The 2,211-nt window shown below is 51.7% G+C and overlaps 1 protein-coding gene across 1 annotated transcript; it reads right to left on the reverse strand.

Annotated features, from left to right (window-relative positions):
- Nucleotides 1-1,256: 1,256 nt before the first annotated feature.
- On the reverse strand, nt 1,257-1,934 carry PpBr36_02266 (uncharacterized protein; the record flags this gene model as incomplete). Its single annotated transcript, XM_029889448.1, has 2 exons — nt 1,257-1,856; nt 1,923-1,934. The coding sequence occupies 2 exons, from the start codon at nt 1,932-1,934 to the stop codon at nt 1,257-1,259; spliced, it is 612 nt and encodes a 203-aa protein (XP_029752816.1).
- Nucleotides 1,935-2,211: the final 277 nt, after the last annotated feature.

A 2,211-nucleotide genomic window follows, 5' to 3' on the forward strand; every position in this document is an offset into this window, starting at 1 on the left:
TGGGTTCTGGGAATGGCCTTTTTTTCGGCTTTTTTTTTGAGGCTGGAGGTTTACTTGTCTTTTGTTCTGGGCCTATGTCTGGTGTAGAAGTCTCGGGTTGAACGGGTGATCAGGCTGAGGCAGGTTTTGTAAATAAACCCCATGTTCTTCATTGAGGGCGGGGTGGAGCTGTTTCCTTTTTGCTTTTCTTTTGTCATGGCTGCATGCATTCAGGGTTGGCTCTCTGCGACAAAATCACCCGTCTTTTTTTGTTCATTGGCATATTGCTATTACTTTGGCGTCGCTTACTCCCTACATCCCCACACATTAGACCTCTGGTCTCCCTTTTATCCTTTTTTTTTTCAGTTGTTCTTGCGCATCACGCTTGTTGTCTACATTCCTGTCACTTTGCAGGGCATATAACACGGCTGAGAGGCTTCTCTGTGTTGGTGGACAGATACATTTTGTTGGGGAGGGGGCACTTGGAACTTTGTGGCTGGGCTGCAGCGGTTGTGGGGTTTGGTTTATTGTTGCCGGCATGTGCGTAACTCCACAGGTGGATTGAGTTCTTCGATAGCTTGGAAGACTAAGCCAAGGACTCGAGTCTAAATAAGATGATATGTAAGACATCGCCAGGACTCTAATGAAAACTATGGCCACCAACATGAACCGTGTGTGCGTGATGTAACGAATCCAATAAACGTGCACTGTGGCGATCATCTCGTCCACAAAAGGAACTGGTCGACTGGGACCTTGATGAAGCAAGATGCTGGGAACGTGAACGAGATGCTCCCGATTAATTAGACTATGCTGCTACTGAATCTTGCCGAAAACGGAAAAGTTGCGAAACGGCACAACGAGGATAACAAAGCCATGTTACAAGCAATACCCCCAACCCTACGAGGTCAAACATAAGCCAGGCAAATATGGCTTTGTTTATTGGTCTTTAATTTTTAAGTTTGGGTTTTAGCCCCTCTACATCTTCTCATAACCAATCTTAGCCTCGTGAGATTCAAGTTCTTTGATGGTATACATCGAAGATCTGACTGGTCTCTGGGATGGGCGGCCACTGGCACCGAGTCCTCCTGTTGTATTTTTTTTGGGTCTGAGATATTTCCAAATTCCCTGGCCCGGTTTCCTCCGGTTTTTGGACTCCTAGTCCTCCCCGGCTGTCTCTACAGGTCTCTGCATTGCTGCTCGTCATTGCCGTTCCGCGGCAGTTCCATATCCATCTAGTAGTCGGTGACCACCTCATTCCAACCTACAACCCGCGATTGTTAAATGTTAGCATATCGACCCATTATTCGCATACGCAACAACCCAGAAAACGTAGTCGCGGCGGCATACCTCTCAATCAGATGCAGGCCGCTGGCCGTGTCAACAATTTGGCTGATCTCGCCCGGCTTGAGGGCAAATGCGGCCGTCTCAAACTCCTTCTGCATATCTCCGCGGCCAAAGAAGCCGAGGTCTCCATGCTTGCGGGCGCTGCTGCAGTCGCTCTCGGTGGTGGCGAGAGCAGCCAGCGTCACCTCGCCGGCGTCGATGCGGGCCTTGTGGGCCTGGAGGATGCGGCGGGCTTCCTCCTTGGTGCGCGTGATGTTCTCCTCCTTCCAGCTCGAGGGCCGGCGCGAGTCGCGGTGCTTGATGAGCAGGTGCGCGGCGCGGATCTGGCCGTCCTGGGGCGAGTCCGAGGGCAGCGCCGACGAGTGGTACTTGCCCATGTACTGCTTGAGCTTGTCCGTGTCGGTGCCTGGCGGGGGCTCCCACCGCGACGTGGTGTTGGACGTGTTGAAGTAGTAGGGGAGGTTCTTGCTCTTGGACAGCCGCACCTCCCAGTTGGGCGGGAGGCCGGTTTCGGGGTGCTGTGGAATCGGATGCTTAGTACGGAATTTGCCTCTGTGTTTGATTGTTGATCTTTTGCTTCGCTGCTGTTATTGGCTTACCTGGTCGGCCATGGTCACTGCACCTCTTATCAAGGTCCCAGGGATGGGAATTGAGGGTCTGAAGCAAAGCTAAGACAAAGAGGGGTGAATTGCTATTTTCCAACTCTTGAAGTTGTGGATTGTGATGGAGAAACAGATACGAGATAAATTTCTCTAGTAGTCTACGAGGTCGCTGCACCAGCTTTCGGGACGCCCTGGCCAATGGACAGGATCGTACCTCTGATGTGATTGAAAGCCTCCGCTCCGAAAGCTCGAAAGGCGGGGAACAGGCGACGAGGGAAAGGAAAAA

Source organism: Pyricularia pennisetigena, chromosome 3 (assembly GCF_004337985.1).
Source record: "Pyricularia pennisetigena strain Br36 chromosome 3, whole genome shotgun sequence".
Classification (NCBI taxonomy): domain Eukaryota; kingdom Fungi; phylum Ascomycota; class Sordariomycetes; order Magnaporthales; family Pyriculariaceae; genus Pyricularia; species Pyricularia pennisetigena.